Source organism: Eumetopias jubatus, unplaced genomic scaffold (genome assembly GCF_037043125.1).
Source record: "Eumetopias jubatus isolate StellerSeaLion01/CBP00866 unplaced genomic scaffold, mEumJub1_p1.0 scaffold_8, whole genome shotgun sequence".
NCBI lineage: Eukaryota > Metazoa > Chordata > Mammalia > Carnivora > Otariidae > Eumetopias > Eumetopias jubatus.
This window is the reverse complement of record NW_028274814.1, coordinates 126,969,917-126,993,076: the sequence shown is the minus strand read 5'-3', so window position 1 is coordinate 126,993,076 and position 23,160 is coordinate 126,969,917. Positions and strand designations below refer to the sequence as shown.

Sequence of the window (23,160 nt, the reverse complement as noted above, 5' to 3'; positions counted from 1 at the left end):
GTACATATCAGGTATAAGGTATTTAGTTAAGGTCAGTGGTCCTGTGAATATGGTCAAAAGATTTATCATACACATACATAGGGCCTTTATAGTCTTTTTGCACATGAGTTTTTCCTTCTAGTCTTGTTTGTAGTGATTTTCCATATGATATATACTTTGTTGCCACATATATTCTTAATGTATGATATTAATAATGTCAAGAAGCCAGTACTGGAAATTTGAATCATTGTATCAGTTTTTAAAGGTTCTAACCAAAATATCATGAGGCTAATTAATTTGATTAAAAACAAGGCAGCATTTGAGGAATGCTTATTTTTTTCCAAAAAGTCACATGTTTAAAATTGATATTGAGAACAAAACCTTTAAAAAATTGAACTTTCTTATTCAGAAATACTCGGTATCCTTTTGAGAGCATATATTTTTTTTCTCCAACAATTAGATTAAAGAGAAAGGAACAGAGCACTCACATTTTGACTATCTACCTTATGCCCAGTACAAGGGGATTTTTGGCCACATTCTCACAATAATCTGGGGAGGTGGTGGTGGAAATAGGCCAAGAAAGGTTAGGTAACTTAATCAAGATCCCAATCCCACAGTTAGTAAGTAGTTGAGCTAAAATTCAGATCCAGGTCTGACTAGTTCAGAAGTTCTTATTGCCCCCCCCCCCGCAAATGTAATGCCATATATAGTGTTTAAAAGATAAAGCATTTTTTTACTGGAACGTGTCTCACTTAGCGGTCTGGTAGTAGGTCAGTGATGGCAGTATACTTCAGACGTGTTCTTCTCAGAGCTACATTTTGAACTTCCATCAGGATATCAATTCAATAGTTTTGTCAGATCCCTTGTTCAGTTCACAGCCTGCTTCCTCTGTCCATACATGAATTTGAGGGACAGAAGTTCTGTGAAGCACATAAATAACAGGCAGGTAACAGAAGGGTAGGAAGCAACAGGTTCCAGATACCCAACTAATGGATAGTGATGGTTCATACTGCTTCTTGGTCCACTCAAATCTGTATTCATTATTTGGAGTTATCTGCAAAAACTAACCATGGTAGCAAGTTGAATTGGAATAATTTTGCTTTACAGATATACATGATATTTTATGATATAATAGGATTAATAAATCTTGAAGTACTCTAATCATGTAAATAGTTGCCTGTAACACACTCTGTAGTTAGGTGCTGTGAGGCTTTCAAGTGTAAATGGGGGGAAGAGAAACACAAATGAAAAAAATTATAAATTGTAAGATGCTGCTTCCACATGCAATAAGAAAAGAAACAGTCATTGAGAGCTGAAGGAAAACTACAGAAGTTTTCTTGGAAGATGGTGGGATGGGGTAGCATTTGGGTAGGCAGATGAAGGAGAAAGCATTGTGGACCTGGAAATGGGAGTGATTGTGGAACAATCCTGAGGATTTGGACTATGCTATTAAGCATTTCTCTTCCCTCTAGTTTCTGTTCCATTTGAAAGGACTTGGATATTTCTGAAGCATATCCCTTTATACCCTCTACTTAACCCTGTTTGTAGACTTTTATTTTACAGTGTCTCACAAGGCATATCAAAGGGCAAGATTCTTTATAACTTGTACACAGATGACTTGAAGTATTTTGTTCTTTTTTTTTTTTTGAAGAGATTTTATTTTTATTTATTTGACAGAGAGAGAGACAGCCAGAGAGGGAACACAAGCAGGGGGAGCAGGAGAGGGAGAAGCAGGCTTCTCGCAGAGTGGGGAGCCGGATGCGGGGCCCGATCCCAGGAGCCTGGGATCATGACCCGAGCCAAAGGCAGACACTTAATGACTAAGCCACCCAGGCGCCCCAGTATTTTTGTTCTTACAATAAAACAAATCACAATCTCTTTACAATAGTAATATGTTTGTATTTATTTAATTTTTTTCTATTAAAAATACCCTTTCAACATTATTAGTCCTTAGGGAAATGCAGATCAAAACCACTAAGAGACTTCCCACTGAGGGTAACCAACTATCACTGATTACCTGGGATTGAGGGGTTTCCTGAGACATGAGACTTGCAGTGCTAACACTTGAAAAATCCCGGACAAACTTGGGTGAGTTTGTTACCCTGTACCCACTCGAGTATCTAAAAAATGACAGACAATAACAAGTGTTATGGAGGATGTGAAGAGACTGGAACCCTCATATGTTGTTGAGAGGTGGTCTGTAAAATGGTACAGCCACTTTGGGAAACAGATTGGCAGTTTCTTAAAAGCTAAACATAAATTTAGCATATAACCCAGAAATTCCATTCCTGAGTATCTATCCAAAAGAAATGAAAACATATATCTACACAAAGTCTTAAGAATCATAAGAATGTTTATGATAGCTTTACTTATAATAGTCAAAATGTGGCACATCCATTCAATGGAATATTAATCCATAAGAAGGAATAAAGTGCTGGTACATGCTACAACATGGATAGACCTCAAAAATACTATGTGAGGTTAAAGAATCCAGACATAAAAGACCACATACTGCACAATTCCATTTATATGAATTATCTAGAAAAGGCATTTCTTTAAAATGAAGTAAGTTAATGGTTACCTTAGGTTTAGGGGTAGGAATGAGAATGAATGCAATGGGCATGAAAATGTTCTAAAACTGGATTGTGCAAATGATTACACACTCTGTAAATTTACTAAAATTTATTGAACTGTATACTCAAAACAGGTGAATTTTATGTTATGTAAATTACACCTCAAAACTGCTTAAAAAAAAACCAATTCACTATATACAATTTAGGAAATTCAGAAAAATAGAAAAGAAGAAAAATAAAAATCACCCACAGTTCCATCCAGTAGAGATAGTTACTATTAAATTTTGGTATGTTTCCTTTGAATATCTTTTCTATGCATTTTCCCCCCACAGTAGCTTAGAGTTAGAATTTTTTTAAAACATTTTATTTATTTGGGGCACCTGGGTGGCTCTGTTAGTTAAGTGTCTGCCTTTGGCTCAGACCATGATTCCAAGGTCCTGGGATCGAACCCCATTGGGCTTCCTGCTCTCCCTCTCCTCCCCACTCATGCTCTCTTTTCACTATCTCTGTCTCTCTCTCTCAAATAAATAAATAAAATCTTTATTTGAGAGAGAGAGCACGCACAAGCAGGGGGAGGGAGAAGCAGGCTCCCCACTGAGCAGGGAGCCCTATGTGGGGCTCCATCCCAGGATGCTGGGATCATGACCTGAGCCAAAGGCAGATGCTTGATGACTGAGCCACCCAGGTGCCCCAATTTACTGCATTTTTATGGGGAAGTTATAGGTAGTTGAGATATTCATGAATTTAGGGACACAGGAAGATTCTAAGTGCCTGCTTATTATTTAACTCTCTAAAGAAATAAACTGCTATTTAAGGAAATTCTGAATGTATTTATTGAGCTTATTAATTTACCCCCTCATCTTTAAAAAAGTAATCATTCTCCTGATTTCTAATACTATAATTTTTTGCCCATTTTTGAACTTTATAGAATCCTGTAGTTTGTATTCTTTTTTGTATCTGGCTGCTTTCACTCAGTATTTTTTTTTTATGAGATTATTCTCATTTGTCTTAGAACTGGAAGAGGAATAAAATTGATGAAGTTGAGAAAATGAGGTGACTAGTCTGTGATTTAGCCTACCTCTGAATCTTCCAGTAAAATTGACTTTTCCTTCCTCAGTGTCTTCATTGTATGCTGTAACAACTTCCATCCCAGAGCCATTATAATAACACTTATTTGTACTTAGTGGTTTTATGTATCTGTCACCTTCTACTTGGACTTCACAGTCCCCTTGAAGACAAGACCTCATGTCTTAGTAATATTTGTATCCCTAGTACCTAGTATAATCTCTAGCATAAAGGAGCACTCAACAAATGTATAAGATACGACTAAATATGATAATTGAAAATGTATTTGTTGAAGTTTCCTTTTTTTTTTTAATTTATTTATTTTAGAGAGAATGTGTATGTGAGCAGGGGGAGGGACAGAGGGAGATGAAGGGAATCCCAAGCAGACTCCCTGCTGAGTGGGGAGCCTGATGCAGGGCTCGATCTCGAGATCATGACCCGAGCAGAAACCAAGAGTCCAATGCTCAACCGACAGAGCCACCCAAGTGCCCCTGTTGAAGTTTTCTTGATAGCAAAATATGTGTAACATAAAACTTAGCGTTTAACCATTTTAAATGTACAATTCAGTGGAATTAAGTACATTCACATTGTTGTGTGAAGTTTTAAATAATCTTGTACAATAATGCAAGACAGCAATTATCACTATTGGGGGAAGCCCTGCTGATGGTAAAACCAGGAATAGCACCATTCAGTGGTGAATTTGCTATAGTCCAGAATCTGATCTTCAACAAGTCCAAGAACTGAGTGTTTTTAGTATAATTAGAGGTGACCATCCTGTGACTGGCAGACTAGAAGTTTAAAACTCATGTGATTTAGGGGCACCTGGGTGGCTCAGTCAGTTAAGCATCCGATTCTTGATTTTGGCCCAGGTCATGATCTCAGGGTCATGAGATTGAGTGAGCCCTGCATCAGGCTCCACACTGGTTGTGGAGCCTGCTTAAGATTCTCTCTCTCCCTCTGCACTACCCCCTAAATGAATCAATCAGCACACACACACACACACACACACACAAAACCATGTAATTTAAAATATCAGGGGCGCCTGGGTGGCTCAGTCGGTTAAGCGGCTGCCTTCGGCTCAGGTCATGATCCCAGGGTCCTGGGATCGAGTCCTGCATCGGGCTCCCTGCTCAGTGGGGGAGCCTGCTTCTACCTCCGCCTGCCACTCTCCCTCCTTGTGCTCTCTCCCTCTCTTTCTCTCCCCGCTCTCTCTCTGACAAATAAATTTAATCTTTAAAAAATCTATGTTTCAACAGAGAACACTAGTTTATTATTTATGGTGGAGGTATCCCTTTCCAGGGATGGAAGCCCTCATCCCTGATCAGGACATTCACTTTCCCAATTTTGAGTACCTGAAAAGCTGAATTCTTTATCCAGAGGAACTTGATGAGCATGAAATTACAATAAAAAATAAGTAGATTGCCTTGTTCAGACCATGAGGTGACTTCTCTGTAGGGGCTAGAATGTTCATATTTGTCCATAATCTGTACACACTGACAAAAATGTTACTCTAGAACCTACTTTCTGTGCCAACCCATTCTCCTGTAATGTTGTTTCTTTTTAGAGGGGTTAATGTAATCGCTTAGGCTAGGTAACTGCCACCTTGTACTTCCTCCTCTTTGTGTGCTTTGAATTGTTTAATTCTCATCCGCAGACCCTCCTTCACTTCTCCCCAAGGACATACGTTTTGGACAGGCACTGAGGGAAGAACGTGGGCTAAAGGGACAGAAGGGGAAGGACGATATATAGCTCACTGTTGCTCTGTATTTTGCTTCCAGGGTCAAGGGTCTAATTGTTACTCAGTAAAGGAATGTTTTTTAGAAAATGATTATCAGTGATTTTGCCTTTGAACCCAAAGTCAACATTTCTATGACCTTAAGTTTAAATTTTCCTGATTTGGGCATGTGATTTTTGGTTCATATGAAGGATTGAGGTTTAGTCCTGAAAAGCATAAATGCCCTTACTATTACTAAAAATTAGGTTTGTTGTCTTAATACATACGACTTGGGATTTAAGTAATTTTACTATGTTTCAAATACTAACAGGTTGCTCTCAAGGGACTGGTATTTTACAGTATGCTCATGGGGACAGTCAGCAAACTCACCTATTAAAGCAAGGTAAGAACGAAGCATTTGAGCATACTGTTCTTTTTACCATTCCTATCTTAAACATACATTTATTTAAATATGTAGGAAGAAGCTCCATGGGCACTGGTCTCAGCAGTGGGAAACGTCCTAGCGCGGAAGAGGACACTCAGAGCATCGGTCCTAAGGTCCAGCGACAGAGCACTAATTAGGTAAATATTTTAGACCTTATTTCTTGCTTTAGTGTAGTGTGTGATCAACATAAATTAAGACAATTTCCAAAATGGAGCTAATCATTTTTTTTCAAACTAGAGAAACTGAGACTTAAGTTTTTCAGTGATTGTTAAAAATCAGTTAATTCTTAGATAAGAGAAGTTCATCTCTACTGGACAAATTGCACTTAGTTTTATGGTCATCTTAATTGATGATCTTTAAATTTGAAAAAGTAATAATGTTGTGCTCAAGTTTTTTCTCAGAAAAAGACATCTTTTTCAATTCCTTACTATGTGACCATGAGTTTAAAACAAAGTGACTTTTTATTTTAGTGGTATTAACATAATCTCTTTATGAACTTTTCCCCAAATCTTTGCCTCTTAAATGTTTATAAGTTTCTTTTATCTGTTGTGATACTTCTGAAATCTAAATTCTTTCCAGTTCAGGAATAGTTTAATTTTTTTTAATATTGGCCCTTTTTAAAGGTATCAAAAAGCCATGGCTATATTCAGTTGAACTGGATGTGGGATACTGTTTTATGATTTAAGTTTATATGAAAAGTATCTAAAACAGTACATTTACCAGTTTTAAAAGATGTTTCTTCAGTTATCTTAAACTGTTTGCATTTTTTAAAGTACTGCTAATTATATTTATCATGTTGAGCATTGAGTAACATATAGAATTGTTGAATCAGTATGATGTACACCTGAAACTTAATATAATATTGTCTGTCAGTTATACTTCAGTAATAATATATATATGAACAGCAATAATAAAAAGTAGAAGTTTAAAAAAATTGCTGTTTTTTTAGCACCAACCCTAATTAGACTGTACATTTGTTGACGATAAGATCAGTAAACACTCATCAAATTTTTATCTTTTAATTCCTTGCAAACTTTACCCAGTTTTTTTTTTTCCCCCTTATATCACAGAAAACATTCAGGAGGAATACTGTTGCAGCTGAAATTGGTGGGGAGTGCACTACTTTTTTCAGTTAAATTATTTTAAAAATGATGTTCTTCATTGATGGAAAGCAGTTACATTTTGAAATGCATTGTTTCTAATGACATTTCTATAGTTTTAAACTTTTTAATGAATTTCACATAGGACAAATGGTAATTTGTATATAAATAACTTGGTAAAAATTTTGCTTAATGTAAATATAAACAGTCACAATTAATATAGACCCATCAATATATTTTTGATAATTTTTCATGTATGGTAAAAGTTAAAGTGGCAAACTGATATTCTGATATAAAAATCAAAGTTTTGAGAGTCAATGTGGGAAAATAGGTTTTTAGACTTTCTTAAAAAGACTTTGTTAAAATTTTAGGGCAAAATTTTCTTGATACCATTGTTTGATCTAACTTTACATTCTTTGATAATAATGTTTTAGAAAATGTACGCAATCAAAATTGGTAGTTATAGCCTCTGTTAACATAGACAGTATATGTTTTAAATCTTCATGTATGCCTGTTTTGACCCAAATCTGTGGAAGTATCATGTGTTAAGTTCTCCTTGTCTCCCTTTGTTCATTTACAGCTAAGTGACCTTGTTATTAAAGTATACGCATATATGGAATCTTGTGTACTTGGTGGTGGTTGTTTTTTCTTTTTAAGTTTTTGTTTTAGTTAAGGGGGAGAGCATTGTTCTGTGAGATGTGATTACAAATCAGAGACAGAGTCTATAAACCACACGTAACCATTCTGGATGAAGGAACATCTCCCATTTATTTAGTAATATAGTATTTTTCAAAATTATTCCAAATAAGATTACTAACTTCCAGATGCTTTCTACTTTTTATAATACCTATCTGCAAGAAAGATTTAAAACCAAAGAGGTTATTTCAGATAATGGGGCTTATAACTATGAGTTAGTCACTACAGTTAATAATGTGGGCTCTGGAGCCAAAGGCCTGGCTCTGCCACTCATTTGAGATCTTGGGCAAGTTATTAACCTTCTGTGCCTTCTTTTTTCTTATTTATGATATGGAGATGAGAGTAGTATCTGCTTTATACTACATATGAAATGCTCATAACAGTGCCTGGCATGTGGCAGGTTAATCAATAAGTGTTAGCTGCAGGGCTGCCATGCTTTATAGCTCCCTGGATCATGCAGTTGCATAGTCTGCCCAACTGTACGCTGCAGCTGTGGTTAGCTGTTGTTATTCTCATTACTGTTACTATCCCATTCCTGTCTCTCGTAGGCTAGTTTTTTCCTTTTGGAATTATAACCAGTGTTTTGTTTTGTTTTTTATTTTCCCAGTCTTAGTTGTGATAGATGTTCAGTGTGATAATTGTATTTAAAGGTAACTTAAGAATAATTTGAGTCTAAAATCCAAAAACAGTAACATATTTTTATATGATGCCCATTTTAAAAAGCATCTTGAATAATGAATTAACACTGATTGATAAGTTCCATTACTGAGAAAAGAAAAAAAATGTTTTATCTTCTTTCACCACTGTTAATAAGGAGTGATATTTTAATTGTTTTTCATGATGCTTGTATTTAGCAACCTACTCCTTGGACCTGATTGTACTGTACAGCATTGAGAAATTCATAGACCTGGGATTTGCCATCATCATCCAGGGGAATAAAAGATTCAGGGTTTTTTGGTTTTTTGTTTTTTTTGTTTTTAAGTAGGCTCCACGCCCAGTGTGGAGCCAAATGTGGGGCTTGTACTCCTGGGCCTGAGATCAAGACGTGAGCAGAGATCAAGACGGACACCTAACAGACTGAGCCATCCAGGCGCCCCTAAAAGATTCAGTTTTAATATGAATAAATATTTTAGTAAAAGAACATTGTTTCAGCATAGACACTGATACTTTACTTTTAAATGTAGGGGGATTTTGGCTTTTAGGGGTTTTTTTTGGAAAGCCTGTTCAGTTTGGTCTAAATTGTAACTAAAGAGAACCACTGAAAGGGAAAGACAGGTATTAGTGTATTCCAGGTGAGCAGATATTTGAATACAGTGTTTTCCCCTAACCAGAAGGGTTAGTGTTCTGAAAACCGTGCTGGTGGTTGAGGGATTTAAGACCTTATATTCATTCGGGAAATATATCTTGAAATCTTATTAACAAAACCTGTTCTGTTCTGCAACTTGGAAAAACTGAGTTGAGGAAAGGAAACTTGAAAGAACACATACAAAGTTTTTATGCTTTTACATTCACTTGGAATAAATTAGTAAAATTGGGATATAAAAGACTGATAACAGTATATTTTTTTAAAGATTTTATTTATTTATTTGAGAGAGCACAAGCAGGGGGAGCAGCAGAGGGAGAGGGAGAAGCAGACTCCCCGCTGAGCAGAGAGCCCGACATGGGGCTTGATCCCAGGACCCTGAGATCATGACCTGAGCCGAAGGCAGAAGCTTAACCGACTGAGCCACCCAGGCGCCCCAGTATATTTTTAATACATCCCTTAAGTACTAGAAACTTCAGGATCTTCCCACAATTTCAAACATGTTTGTAATTTTCTTATAGGTAATATCCATAATACTGGCTTCTTTTTTCCATTTCTCCATCCAAGTGCTTTTTTTCTGATTGCATTGCCCTAGAAATTCACTAAATACTTGGAATGGAAAAATCTTTAGGTAGCATTTATTTAATACAGTTGGCATAGCTGACTTGGTCAGTTTCAAGTTTTGATTACAGTGCACATGATCATATGTATTACCATTTCTTATACAGCTATGTGGAGCCCTCGTACAAGCTAAGCTGCCAGCACCCTAGTGTACATGTGTACTCCCTTCCTCCTGACCAGTGATTGCAGCATGCAGTTCTAAGGTGCTTGAGTTTACATTCCTTAACTGCCTTCCCTTCTCTGTATCCTACTCTGCAGTGAAACATTTTGGTTAATCCAGGTCCCAGATCCTTGAATTGCAGGAAAAAGTGTTCAATAAAGCCATGAATAATAGGATTTTTATATAAGGATCACTCAGAAGGAGAAGGGTTACTGGACAAGCATCCCTGACTTCATACACATGAACTACTCATTTAATTCTAGAATGTCCCGGAAATCAGAGTTGATCTTGCGATAAAGAGCTAGGATTCTTGCTGCTACTCAGTGTAATTAAAGTGCAAATGTCAGTCCATCTCAAAAAGCCTATTGAGCACAAACTGAGTATTAAGGCTAGACTCCAGTTAGCATTTCCTGGGTTCCTATAATGTGCCAAATATTGTTCATAGGAAAGTAAATCCGTAAGTTTCCACAAGGGGTTCACAAAGTGAGAGGGCAGTCTGGAAGAATTACGGTGGTGTGTGTTCAGGCTGTTAGAACTGTGCAGAGTGTGCTGTGAAACCCATGAAGGGAGAGATCTCCAGCCTGGGAAAATCACAGCTTTCCGGACTCCCAACTCTATACAGGAGCGTAGGACAACTAGGCAGGGTCGGGGCACCCTGTCTTTGGAAACATTTAACTCTAGTTGGGATTAATCATGTTATCGGTTGTTAATGTCTTTGTCCTTCACTGTCCTACATGTAAACTCCATCAGGACCGGGAATGTACTTTATTCCCCCTTGTCTTGTCCACTGCTGTCTTCTCATTGCTGTTTCACATGCTTGGAACTTAATAGGCATACCGTAAGTATTTGTTGATTGATAGATAAATATAAGAATAAATGGGATAGACATTGGGACTGGCTTTAAGGAGAAATTAGTTTATGAGGTTGGCATCACTGGTAATAATTAGAATGTAAATCACTGGGCACTTTATCGGAAAAGGCAAGTATTTAGGCGAAAGTGGCAGGGGGAGGCTTTTAAAGACATATCAAGACACAGTCGCTCACTACTGGGGGCGGGTGGGATGGGTAGCATTAAGGCTAGCTATGTTCCAAAGAGGTTTTTTTGTTTTTTGAAATATATATATATATATATATATATATATATATATATATATATATTTATTTATTTATTATTTATTTATTGTAAATTAGTTCTTTATCAAATTATTTTGGGAATTCTGAATGGCTATAGCTTCAAGATACAGCGGTTTCTGAGTTACTTTTACGTTTTTTCTTATGGGCTAGTGACATTCCCCAAGGGACAAAACGACCGGAACTCCCAAATTTTCTAAAAGCTGGTAAGGAAAGACTGAAAATGCCAGGCTCAATAATTGCTGCACCCGGCTGTTTCCGGGGACGCCGATTCCCACGCTTGCCCGCCTCAGTCGCTCAGCCCCGCCTTGCGTGAGGGGGCGCATGGCCTGCGTCCCGCACCTTGATTGGCTGAGTTGAGACTGAGGAGGCGTACGTGTGGGGGCTCACGGGTCTCCTGTGCCGTGATTGGCTGCGGGTAGAGGGGCAGGGGGCCGGGACGGTAGCGTTGAGAGAAACTAGCGACCCTGGTGGGACCCTAGTCTCGGGACCTTGACCCCTCTTCCCAGGCCTCGGGAAGACGGCGGGCCTCGGGGAACCTCGGCGGGGGGAGGGAGGAAGGACGGAGCGGGGGATCCGGGACTCACTGCGTCTTGCACGGATTGGACAGGTGAGTCGCACCCCTTTCTCCGCCCCCGGGGGGGAGCCTCACCAGCAGCACAGTGGCCAACAGGCAGGGGTCCGGGGTTGCGCACCGAGAAACGGGACTCCCCGCCAGCTGCTCAGCCTCCTTGGCCTGGGCGAATGCCCAGGCGCCATAGGTCAGAAGTTCCTCTGGATAAGCGCAGGCCCCACAAGATGGTTGTGTGGCTGTTAATCATTCCCAGAGATCTTCCTTTGGTCCTCGTTTTTACTTATTTATAAACATTAGGGTTAATTTGAAACTGTCAGCAGATCATACATGTTATAAAAGTAGAACTTAATTGAATTATTACTGGTGTTGTAGAGCAGACTGTATTAAGTATGAAAATTGTGCATATTCCAGAAGTGAACTTATCTCAAGAATGCTTAAGAAGCATCAAGTATATGGGAATAGACCACGTTGTGATTTAACAAACATTTGCCCAGAGCATTGCTGTGTAGGACACAGGGTAAAAGCTGTACTCTGGAGCCAAGGTGTTGGGTTTGAATCCAAGGTCTGCCCTTTGTTAGCTGAGCAACCTCGGGCAGGTTATTTTACCTGCATCTGTTTCCTCATCTTTAAAATGGGTTTTTGTGGTGATTTAATAACTTTTCTGAGTACTCTGTAGGTGGTTATGGTATTACCTCAGTGTAGTCTTCACAGTCACCCAGAATGTAGTGTCCCTATTTTCCTGACACTCCAGCTGAGGCACAGAGAGATGATGTGACTTTCCCATGTCACAACACAACCAATGATCAGGAATTAAGTCCATACAGACCACAGTTTTACACACTACCTTAGGCTGCCTCATGAACTGGATTTGTTCATTCAGTTTCAGTTGACAGATACTTATTTTGTTCCTCTGTGGACCAAGTTCTTTGCTGGGTACAAGGGACAGAGAAGAACAGAACTCAGACCCTGCTCTCCCAGTGCTTGCAATCTAGTACAGGTTGTTTATAGCTGGGCTGCAGGGTGCCCATGAATCCTGGTAAAATCTTTTGCAAATGTTGTGAGTACAGGTCTTTTCTTTTTTTTCTTTTTGGAAAGAGAGTCTGTGGCTCTTACCGGTTTCTCCAGTGGGTCTGTGATCCAAAGTTATGAAGAAACATTTTAGCGGAACAGCTAGTATCTGACGTAATGCCTGACAACACAGCATGAGCTTAGAAAAAAAAAAGAAAAACCTCTGGTTGAATGGATGAAGAACTTTACAGGAGTTTAAGTGCTACAGTAAGGTTAAGAGCAAGATGCAGTGGGAGAGCACACACAAAGATTCTCCTTGTCTAGGAATGCCTCCTAGAGTCAGCAATGCCAGTGAAGTGAAGGGTAGGGAAGCAATTCATTGGAACATGGTGGTGACGAGTCTCTGCCCTCCTGGAGGGTGAGACAGAAACAACACATGAACAGCTGCAGCTATGACAGGTGGCACAGAGGAGCAGTCCTGGTGCCATGAGAGCCTATAATGGGGATGGGAGACTTCGTCTATTCAAGATGGTCAGGGAAGTTTCCCTGAGAGAGTGACACTCAGACCTAGGAGTTAGGGCCACTTTGGGCATGGGAACAGCCCTCAGCCTTCAAAGACCCTGGGGTGGGAACAGGCAGAGCACCAAGGACCGAAAAGAACTGGTGTGGCTGGTAGGGTTGGGGGTGGGGCAGATGGGCACAGATTCGGGTAGTGACAGAGCCCAGACAGAGAGGCCTTTTAGACCATGGTGTAAGGCATTTGTATTTTGTTTTATGTCTTTATCCTAAAGTGCCATTGAAAAGTTTATTGCAGGGAGGTGACAAGATCACATTTTGAGAAGAAGTTGGAGAGAAGCCTAAGTGATTAACTGAAGCCCTGGATGAGGACAGGATCTCTGAGGAGAAACTGTAAGGTAAGAAGAGGAGAGGGTCTAGAATCAAGCTTTGAAGATGAGCCTGCAAAGGAGATAAAGGGAAGTGAGAGTGTAGCAAGAGGGGGAAGAGAACTGAGAGTGGGAAGTCCTGGAAATCAGGTGAGAGAGTATTTCATGGAGAAAGTGGTTGACTATGCTGAAAGCTGCAGAGGTCAGAAGAGACAGGAATGAACAGACCTCATTGGCTCTAATCACATGGGAATTGTCTTTATTGGGATCTATATAAGTAGGAGGAGAGGAATTGGAGAGAGAGAAGGATCTGCAAGAATTAACTGAGGGTAAGAGAAGATAGGGTTTTAGCTGGAGTGGCAGTGAGAACTTCCATTGAGCTGAAGGGTGGGAGCCCCAGAGGGAAGGATACAGCTGAAGGAGTGAGTATATGAGAAAAAAGGGCTCTGGAGGCTCTCTGTTCAGGCCAGAGAGGTTGGGATCAGTACAGAAGCAGGGATTACCCTGGATGCTGAAAGGTGTAATTGTAGGAAAGGGGAGATAGCAGAAGGTTTAAGTTTGGTGTGATGAGTTGCTCTCCTTTCTTTGTACAGAGGAAAGGCGAGAGCATTGGATGAGAGTGGAGTAGGGGTCGGGAGAAGCTGGAGGTCCAAGCTGAGGAGATTTGACATCGTTTTGGGGGTATGCAAGAGTGCATTGACCCAGAGATTGTTTTAGAATGGTCTGGCAGAGGGAGCCGAGTTTGCAGCAAAGAAATTAGCCTCCTGGCTCATTCAGGGAATTGCAAAATATCAGGAGAGTGAGGACGGAGGCTAGGTAGAATCAAAAGCTACATTTAATGTGTAGTAAAGGAGACCTCACAAATCATGGGGAAGGAAAGGATTGTTCAAAAACAGTGCTTGGAGATAGCTAAAGTATTGATAATCTATTTAGGCTTTCAGCTCACAACGGAAATTTCAAGTGAATTAAAGAGCTAACTTCTTAAAATCAAAGAAAAATATAGGACATATGGATGAATTTTTATCTGACCATGTGGTGCGTAAAAGCAGTAGGAATCATCAAGAAGAGGGAAACTTCCATGACCCTTGACCGCTTAAAATTAACCACTTTGTTCTGACATGTGCTATACTATGTACGAACTTTGAAGATGTTATGCCGAGTGAAACAAGCCAAATGCAACAGAACAAATATTGTATGACCACTTATATGAAGTACCAAGAATAGGCAAATCCCTAGAGACAGAAAGTAGAAGTTACCAGGGGCTGAGAGGAGGAAGGAATGGGGAGTTATTGTTTAATGGGAACAGAGTTTGTGTTTGGGGCAATGAAAATGTTCTGGAAATAGTGGTAGAGGTTGTACAACTTTGTGAATTTACTTAATGCCACTGATTTGTATACCTAAAATGGAAATTTATACCTTACCACAATAAAAAAAAAAATATAACCACTTTGGCAATGCTGGAATATACCATTAACAACTGAAAGAGAATTGGAGAAAATCCAAAAACAAGAGGATTTTTTTTTACTATATGAAGAATTTATATAAGTCAGTTTTTAAAAAACAGAAAGATTGCTGTTTAAAAAGGCAGGAATAGTTAACTCACAAAAGGAAATAAAGATGGCCAAAATAATTCATTAAGCTCAGCCTCATTAATAGAAGAAAATGGAGTTAAATTAGTACTGTGTTCATTTTTCACATATCAGAATTAAAACTGATGAACCAGTCATACTGCTTGTGACAAGGGCAACTGAGATCTTTTTTCTGGATAGTAAATTAACAACCTAGCTCTTCAAATGTTCCCACATCTCTTTTTCAGTAATTCTCCTAGGGATTCATCCTAAAAAATGATGAAATGTGGACAGATAATCAGCATATAACAAATACTACCAATAGCCCAAATACTCATTCTTAGGGAATGAATTACAGAATTACAGTGTATCTGTCATATGTCATGTACTCATTTTAAATGTTTATAGAGTGTTTTTGATGCCAAGTTTAGATACTTAGAGTGCATGAAGTAAATCAATGTATATATAATTTGTGTTGATTATAGAGGAGTCACAACATTTGTGCTCTTCACTTTTGCAGTCAACTGTGTTTGCTCATCAGAGAGAGTAAGAAAGAGCAAGATAGCGTTAATTGTGGGACAACTCACGAGGCACATGATGGTTCATCCTGGAGTAAGCAGGAAATGTGAGATGGCCTACTTTACCCTCAGACTCATTGGGCAGGAGCATCTTTCCGTGGTCCATGTGGTGCTAACATTTAATCTGTCATTTTGTATAGTGTAACCCCCACACTAAGCCTAATAACTTCATCTGGTGTTTAACCAAACACCGGGATCTCCTTCAGTGCTGAGGAACCCCTTGCTGTGCTAGCCTTCCTGGAAGACCTTGTATCAGTATTTAGTGTGGTGCCTGCTTAAGACATTTTCAAGAAAAATTCTGAGTCTTCACAGTTTCAGATTGTAGGCTGAGCTTAAGACCCTATTTCTCATATACAAGGGAGCCTTGCTTTATGTATTTAAAAATTAAAACAAAAGGGACAAGAATCAGAAAAAAAAGACATGTATATCAGATATGCACAGTTGTGAAGGACTCTTCCACTTCCTTATTCTTTTCAGAATTTGGCAAATTCCCTTTAGTGAGAGTGTATTGCTTTTATAAACAGTTATTTGGGACAACCAAAGCATTTAAAATACAGTTTTCACAATTTTCACTTATTCTTTGTAAATAATGTACTTCTAAAATACAATCTAAAGTTGTATTAGTACAAGAATTTTAGCTCCAGGTATTTCCTAGTAATGGCTACTATTTATTGAGTGCTTACTATGTACCTGTGCAAAGTATTGGACTCACAGTATCCCTGTAAAGTTTATGTATTTTCTTTCCCTTTTACAGATGGTACTATTAGTAGTCATACTTATTGAACATTTACTGTGAGGTACTGTTCTAATCACTACTTGTTTACTGACTTAATCTGAGGCTGAGTAGCTTTCCCAAGATGACCCCATAAATTAGAACCAGGACTGAGCATGGACATTTTGGCGACAGAGCCCACGCTTCTTCCAGCTTGTGGTACAGATGTTGAGGCCCAAGACTGTGGAGTATGGGGCTCCAGATTAGATCTGCATGTACCCATCCTCATTATGTAGTATCTCCTCCTTACTGTTAAAATCCATGGTCCTCCTAGAAATTTTAAAATAGCTTAATTAGGAATCCTCTAAAGGAAACTGGTATTAGGAATTATATGAACAAAACTCTGGTTGAACCACCAGTAGTAAAACAGAAACTGTGCGTACAATTATTTGGGACACCATGGGCACTAACAATGAGCTATTATTACAAATGGTAAACCAAACTGAGAACATCGTTACTTTTTATTTTTCCTTAGAGAATAGCAATTTATTTGCATTAGGACAGGCTTGAAACTGAAAAGTCCTTGATATATATGGCAATGGCATTATTAAGGGCAGAGATTGGATTATGGCTTTTTTCAACTTTCCTTCAAACCTACAAGTAATAAGGGAAGGCTATTGACTAGCTAAACAGTTAATGCTTTTGTGGCAGCAATTCGACCCTTAACTCCCAGCTACTAAAAGTTAAAACGGGGCGCCTGAGTGGCTCAGTGGTTAAGCGTCTGCCTTTGGCTCATGTCATGATCTCAGGGTCCTGGAATTGACCCCTTGTCAGCTCCCTGCTCGCTGGGGTGTCTGCTTCTCCCTCGTCCTCTGCTTCTCTCCTCCTCCCCCATTTGTGCATGCTCTCTAATAAATACAGTCTTAAAAAAGAAAAAAGCTAAAACAACAAACTAGGCATGTTTACATTACCAGAGATAACAAGAAAATAGTGCCGAAGTCCATAATGCATTAGGCACAGTATAGCCATCTCTAGGGACCTCAAGCTGTCAAGTGGGGACAGCTGGTTAGACTGTTGTAAAAGTATGGTCCCCATTCCACTTAATTTGATTGCCCATTGCTCCACTGGGGCAGTCACATAGCATTCCTCACGTTATCTGGCTAAGACTTACTTTAATTTTGGATTTATAAAAAGGATTTTTATATAATTCTCATAAAACAAGTTTATACTTATTAACTCATTTTAAATAAATTGACTTTGGATAATAATTATTCAGCAGAAATATTTACTCTAAAATATAAAATTAGAGATGACTCCCCTCCCCAATAAGTGTTTGCTTCAGCTAAACATAAACTTGAAAATGTAAAATGTTAAAAAAAAATTTAGAAACCGTGTGTGTGTATATAGAAGTAAAATATGTGTGTGTGTGTATTATAGAAGTAAAATATGTCTCCTAAAGAAAAACATAACAGAGTTGTAGGAAAGGGAATTTGTGTCAGAGTAACATTTGAGGTCTTTGAACTCTTCAGGGCCTTGCTACTGATCTGTAAAATGGAAATTACTTCACAGGGTTGTGGCAAAGCTCACATAGACAATGTGTTTATAATGTATAAGATGTCTAAGTTGTGAAGAGGTATGTTAGTTTCTTTATAAATTATTTAAGAGTATATATGTAATATTCCACAAAAAGCTAACTTTGGCAAAATTCAGTTTTCCTGTCTAATTTAAATCCACGTTATTTCTGTCTACTGCTTAGAGCCGGATTTATGTTTGCATTCTAAAAGTCAGTGCCCCTTATGTTAAACCCTGTGTTTTCTTTGTTACAGGTAGGCTGAGTACATTCTGAGTCCCCAGGACAGCGGGAATGAGCCAGTGGACTGCCGGCATGCTGTGGAAATTGCTGATAAGCTCCCAGCCCCGCAGGCTGTGTTCTTTCAGAAAGATGCTCTCAGCTTCAAAATACAGACCCTCTTTAGCATGCTTCACCTATACAACTGATCGTCAGTCAAACAAAGAAAATAAAAGAACAGTGGAAAACCTCTATAAATTTTCAGTGGACATCAGGAAAATACGCAGATTAAAAGGATGGGTACTTTTTGAAGATGAAACCTATGTTGAGGAAATTGCAAATGTTTTACAACTACTAGGTGCCAGTGAAGCTGCTATAGGCAGTATTTTGGAACAGTGCCCAGAAGCAATTGTCTGCAGTCCAACCACTTTTAACACCCAGAGAGAACTCTGGCAGTTGGTCTGCAAAAATGAGCAAGAGTTAGTCAAATTAATAGAACAGTTTCCAGAATCTTTCTTTACTGTTAAGGACCAGGAAACCCAGAAGCTGAACATTCAGTTCTTTCAAGAGTTGGGACTCAAAAATGTAGTCATTAGCAGATTTTTGACAACTGCATCTAATATTTTTCATAATCCTATTGAGAAAAATAAGCAAATGATAGGTATTCTCCAAGAGAGTTATCTAAATTTAGGAGGCTCCGAGGCCAACATGAAAGTTTGGTTACTGAAATTATTAAGCCAAAATCCATTTATTTTGCTAAATTCTTCTGCAGCTATAAAGGAAACATTAGAATTTCTCCAGCAGCAAGGTTTCACAAACTCTGAAATTCTCCAGCTTCTATCCAAACTCAAAGGATTTCTTTTTCAACTTTGCCCAGGAAGTATACAGAACAGCATTTCCTTCTCTAAAAATGCTTTTAAATGCACAGATCATGACCTGAAGCAATTAGTTTTAAAATGTCCTGCCATTTTATACTATTCTGTTCCAGTTTTGGAAGAGAGAATTCAGGGATTACTGAAAGAAGGAATTTCCATAGCTCAGATAAAAGAGACGCCAATGGTGCTTGAATTAACTCCACAGATAGTACAGTACAGGATAAGGAAACTGAATTCCCTAGGCTATAGAATAAAGGATGGACATCTAGTAAATCTAAATGGAACAAAAAAAGAGTTTGAGGCTAACTTTGGCAAAATTCAGGCCAAAAAAGGAAGGCCATTATTTAACCCTGTGGCACCATTAAATGTTGAAGAGTAACTTGGGGACTGCTGCTGCTTTCTAGCATTGCAGAGTGAAGCTGAGGGGCAAAGACTTAAGTGGTTCAGGCAGTTTACAGGCACTAGTAATTTTAAGAAACTACTTAGCTTCTGAGTTGTGTCTAAAGTTACCTCTGAGTAGATAATCTCGGATTCATTTGCTATATTTTAAACTATAAACTGCATTTATTTTAAATAAAGTTGGTAATTTTTACCTTGAACTGCTATGTCAAAGAACTCCTGTACTAGTGAATGGCACATCAGAGTGATAACTTTATAAGTGAATCATTTCTAAGAAATTGACAAGTGCACTCCCTTAATTCAAAGTATGGATATGTTTTTATTTACATAGGACACTTCATCTGGGATATAGACCCAAGTCGTCTTCCTCACCACCAGCTCTGAAACACCATTCTACTGTGGTCTGAATCCTGTAGCTTAGTGTTAAGTGAAATTAGCAAACTTCTATTTTTTTTTTTTTTTAGAAAAAGCTGATTTCATCTCTTGGTTGGGATAAATGAGTGCCTTTGAGAACCAAGTATTTCTCATTCAAAAAGAATAGAGCTTACTTGTGTGGTTAGTTTAAAACTGACCATCTCCTCTTCTAGAACTCTTTTATGTGCATTCATTACTTTCCCCATTTTATAGATGAGGAAACAAGCTTAGAGAGTCCTGCCAAGTGATAGAGCCCGGATTTACTATGATCTGACCTTGTTGAAACCTGTGAATAGAAAAAGGATTGCTTTAAAGCCACACCCTGGGGTGCCTGGGCGGCTCAATAGGTTGAGTGTCGACTCTTGGATTCAGCTCAGGTCCTGATCTCATGGCTCCATGCTCAGTAGGAAGTCCACTTGGATAGTCTCTCCCTCTGCCCTGTCCCCCTCTTGCATGCTCTCTCTCTCTCTCAAATAAATGTCTTTTAAGAAAAGAAAAGCCATATCCTTACCTGACATGCCAAAGGAGTACCAACAACAAACTTAGGGATTTTTATGTAAAATTCCTTAAATATGAAGTGATCTAATTTTTTTTTTTAAGATTTTATTTATTTGACAGGGTGAGAGAGCGAGAGCAGGAACACAAGCAGGAGGAGTGGGAGAGGGAGAAGCAGGCTTCCTGCCGAGCAGGGAGCCCGATGTGGGACTCGATCCCAGGACCCTGGGATCATGACCTGAGCCGAAGGCAGATGCTTAACAACTGAGCCACCCAGGCGCTCCTGAAGTGATCTAATTTATATACATTTGAAGTAAGCAGCTTTTTAGAAAACTCTAAAAATCCAGGTCTGGCTCTGAAAGAGAAAGTGTGTGATGGTACCGATTTTAGTAGCATTCCAAGTTTCTATTTCTAAATATTGGTCCAAGATAAACATTATACAGATATAGACTGGCTCGCTTTCAGCTGTGGAGTTTGAATTTTGTAACAAATACACAACCAAACATTTGGCTCTGACAAACACCTGTATCCTACGTGTGCATGGCCTTAAGTAATGAAAAACCTATTAAAAATGCAGGCCATGTGTTTTTTCAATAAGCAAATGCAAGTAACCCTCACTATCCAAATCTGTTTGGTTCCTTAGGGTAGTGAATGATACTCCCATGTAGCACCTACTGGGTGCCAGGCGTGCTGTATTTTAGGGCCCTTACAGTTGAGTACCGCCATTTACTGTTACACAGGTGAGACGCAGGCACAGGAAGGGTGTCACCCAAAGTTAAACAGGAACGTTTGTTCAAGAAAAAGAACGACAGGCAGCAACAGTTGGGGCAGGACTATCAGGGAGAGTGGGACAGGGTGAGTGTCACCTGTCCATCTAAGGAACAGGATCTCGCCCTAAGTGTGATGGGAAACCTTTGGAACCTTTGGAAAGAAAGTGGTGTTTCAGAGCTGGTGGTGAGCAAGACGACTTGGGTCTATACCCCAGATGAAATGTGCTATGTAAAGTTCGCTTGTTGTCCTGACATAATTATAAGTGGTGTGCTTATCTTCCACTCAGAAGTGTCCTAGTTTGGAACAGATTATACATTTATACGGTTACCTTAGTTGTAGTTCATTTTGAGATACCTACTAAATATCTGAGCAGAGATGTCAAACAGGCAAATGGCAAAGTCTGGAACTGTGAGAAGTCAGAGCGGGAGATATTCAGGGATCATCTGTGTTTCTATGACGACGACTCTAAGGGCGCCTGGGTGGCTCAGTCGTTTAGCGTCTGCCTTCAGCTCAAGTGATAATCCCAGGGTCCTGGCATCAAGCCCCGCATCGGGCTCCCTGCTCGGTGGGAAGCCTGCTTCTCCCTCTCCCGCTCCTCCTGTTTGTGCTCCTGCTCTCGCTATCTCTCTGTCAAATAAATAAAATATTAAAAAAAAAAAAGCTACGACTCTAAATGAGATTGCCCAGAAATAAGTATAGATTTGTAGTGGCTGGCCACACCTGGAAGGAATTGACCAAAAGAGGTCTGCCAAGAAAAGAGGGCATGGCCAATAATACTGAATGCCATGGGGTGGTCAACTAAGATATAAAGTGACCAGTGGATTTGGCAAAAAGGAAATCATTGGCCCTATCGAGAGCGATTCTGGTGCAATGAGAAGGTAAAAAGGCAACTGGAGCGGGTCTCAAGAACAGGAGATAAGTAAGATGCAGAGACTATAAAGTTTCTCAACAATACTGCAAAGGGAAGCAGGAAAATGATGGTTGTAGGATTAAGCATAATTTTTCTTTAAAGAAAGCAAATACCAGAACATGTTTATATGCTGATGAATATGACCCAGGAGAGAGAGAGGGATGAGATGGAAAAACTGCAGGATGAATATCCTGCAGGAAGTAAAAGCGGACTGACTTAGGTTGTAGTCCTGGTCCACAGAGCATGGGGACGGATGCAGGCAGGGTGATGGGGTTAAGTGGTGTGAGAGGAGAGTTGCTGTCAGGTTGCCTCTTACAAAGGGCAGTAGAGTGGGAGGGGAGTACTGCAGGAGGGCTGGAAGGAGAAGAGAAGTGTTGTTTTGAGGAATAAGAAAATGAACATACAAGGTATATAAGAAAGTTTGGCAGGGTTGAGTGGCCATTTGCAAAAAGCCTAGTCAGTACATCAGCAAAATTGTGCTCAGGTCCAGGCGTGGAAAACCAGAGGCAGTCACAGTTCTAGAAATACATGTGTAGCTTACTCTGACTTGACAAGATTAAATTTTTAGAAAATACACATTCATGGCCAAACATAGTCTACGGACTTTATTTTCCCTTAGACCAATTCCTATTCCACTAGTTTTTAGCCCTTGAACCTTTCTGCCTTTTTCCATGATTGCATTCTTATTTAGGTCTTCCTAAGAATAAAATTTGAAATCTTCAACAATGTAGCAAGGAGAGACAGCCTTACATAAAACACTAGAGTCAGATTTTATTTCCTCCGTGAAAAAAAAAAACGCTCAAATAACAAAATTATTTCAACAGTTTATAACTACACTAAATTCATTTCTGTGACAAAATGTAATTAGCTGCCAAAATAAATATGATTACCTATAAAACTTCCAGGGAACTCAAGTTAGCCTGGGAAATCAAGTGTATAGTCAGCACTGACTGCCAACAGCAGAATGAAATACTAGTTACTGAGTAGCCCCATTTATGTTTCTGGATATTAACTGGAGAAGTTGTGACTTACTCGAATTCAAAAGTGATAATGGGAAATTGCTAACACGGAAAGCCTGTTTCGTATTTGTAAAAAGAGGTACTTACCCAGCACTGATTAAATCAGATAATGTATGGATAGCCTCTGGCAGGTAAGTAGATACCCAGTATATATCCATTTTCTACCTTCCTCCAACTGGTTTCCATCTCTTTGAGTCACTTGTGTTTAGTGAGGGGTGCAAGTTGGTTCCATAGTTACTTAGGACAGAGTAAAGTGCTCCCTACTTCTCCATCAGATCCCAAATTGTAGACAAGAATCACCTGTGGAGGCTGTTAAATTGCAGTCCTGGGGCCCCACCCTGCAGAGATTCAGAAAGTTGGGGTAAAACCTAAAAATC

The 23,160-nt window shown here is 39.2% G+C and overlaps 2 protein-coding genes across 4 annotated transcripts in view; both read left to right on the top strand.

The window, feature by feature from the left end:
* CRY1 (cryptochrome circadian regulator 1) overlaps positions 1-18,005 on the top strand; it is a 120,085-nt gene extending 102,080 nt beyond the window's left edge. The window contains exons 11-13 of one of the 3 annotated variants that reach the window (XM_028088603.2): positions 5,663-5,734; positions 5,810-5,913; positions 17,938-18,005. In XM_028088603.2, the coding sequence (XP_027944404.1) occupies positions 5,663-5,734; positions 5,810-5,913 (176 nt within the window). In that variant the 3' untranslated portion in view covers positions 17,938-18,005. Of the gene's footprint in view, positions 1-5,662; positions 5,735-5,809; positions 5,914-6,846; positions 7,501-17,937 lie in introns of those variants that run through there. The other 2 variants (XM_088025317.1, XM_028088602.2) reach the window with 2 other exon arrangements.
* Positions 17,976-19,374, top strand: MTERF2 (mitochondrial transcription termination factor 2). Its single transcript, XM_028088604.2, has one exon. It carries the CDS (start codon positions 17,976-17,978, stop codon positions 19,152-19,154), a length of 1,179 nt encoding a protein of 392 aa, XP_027944405.1. The 3' UTR covers positions 19,155-19,374.
* Positions 19,375-23,160: the final 3,786 nt, after the last annotated feature.